General features: G+C 40.3%; 1 protein-coding gene across 1 annotated transcript in view; it reads left to right on the forward strand.

Annotated features, from left to right (window-relative positions):
• The window catches only part of Pspc1 (paraspeckle component 1), an 87798-nt gene that overhangs the window by 16720 nt on the left and 69712 nt on the right, over positions 1-1366 (forward strand). Inside the window, exon 2 of the mRNA XM_013009459.1 lies at positions 1002-1313. Within this exon, the coding sequence (XP_012864913.1) occupies positions 1002-1313 (312 nt within the window). The remainder of the gene's footprint in view (positions 1-1001; positions 1314-1366) is intronic.

Here is a 1366-nt window from a genome sequence, read left to right on the forward strand (position 1 = left end):
AGTGCTCTGCCACTTGAACTACAGCGCCACTTCTAGTTTTCTGGTGGTTTATTGGAGATAGGGTCTCACGGTCTCTGCTGTCCAGGCTGGCTTTGAACTGCGATCCTCAGATCTCAGCCTCCTGAGTAGCTAGGATTACAGGCGTGAGCCACCAGCGCCCGGCTTTAAACTGCATTTTTTGGAGACAGTGGTAAGAATCAAACCTAGAGCCTTGTACATGTTGTGTAGGCATTCTGCCATTGACGTATATTTCCACCACCCAGAACTACATATTTTAATTGATAAGTTGATAAGTTTTACATCTGTTAAACTTGAAACCCTATACAAAAATATATTTTAATGCCCTAAGAAATTTTCTCATGTTCCTTGCTATTCCCAAGTCTACCTGACAGCATTTTAATTCAAGCCTCCATTCCTAAAATCTAGCTTTCAGAATTGTTAGATTATATGGCAAATTAGGTAACAAAGTGCCTGACTTTTATTCATTAAATGCTTGCTACGACTAACAATGTTGAGTTAAAGAAAAAAATGATTATTTTGTTCATTTATAAAAATATTTCTATAGATAGATTGGTATTTGTTAAGGGTACTCATTTTGAGCCATTGTGAACATTTTAGGTACTGAATAAACAGACAGTTTTTCATTGGGTATTATTGTATTTGTACTCTTCTCACATAAGCATATAAAGTTTTTAAGTCTTCTGGAAGCTGGCCGCCGGTAGCTCTTGCCTGCAATCCTAGCTACTCAGTAGGAGGCTGAGATCTGAGGATCATGGTTCAAAGCCAGCCTGGGCAAGAAAGTCCGTGAGACCCTTACCCCCAATTAACCACCAGAAAACTGGAAGTGGCGTTGTGGTTCAAGTGATAGAACACTTGCTTTGAGCTGAAGTGACACAGCTCCCAGTCCCACAGTTAAAGCCCCATCACTGACCCCCCCCAAAAAAAAAAAGTTGAATGAAAAACCACTATTTTAAATTTCTTATTAAAAAGCTATTTTTTCCTCTTAAAAAGGAATCCAGAACACTGGCTGAAATTGCAAAAGCAGAATTGGATGGCACCATTTTGAAGAGCAGACCCCTCCGAATTCGCTTTGCTACACATGGAGCAGCCTTAACTGTCAAGAACCTTTCTCCCGTTGTTTCCAATGAGCTTCTAGAGCAAGCATTTTCCCAGTTTGGTCCTGTAGAGAAAGCTGTTGTGGTTGTGGATGATCGTGGTAGAGCTACGGGAAAAGGTTTTGTAGAATTTGCAGCAAAACCTCCTGCACGCAAGGCTCTGGAGAGATGTGGAGATGGGGCATTCTTGCTAACAACGTGAGTTAAATATCTTTTTGTTCATTTAAATGTGAGTTCTTCCTGTTTTCTTT

Source organism: Dipodomys ordii, unplaced genomic scaffold (genome assembly GCF_000151885.1).
Source record: "Dipodomys ordii isolate 6190 unplaced genomic scaffold, Dord_2.0 Scaffold1, whole genome shotgun sequence".
Classification (NCBI taxonomy): domain Eukaryota; kingdom Metazoa; phylum Chordata; class Mammalia; order Rodentia; family Heteromyidae; genus Dipodomys; species Dipodomys ordii.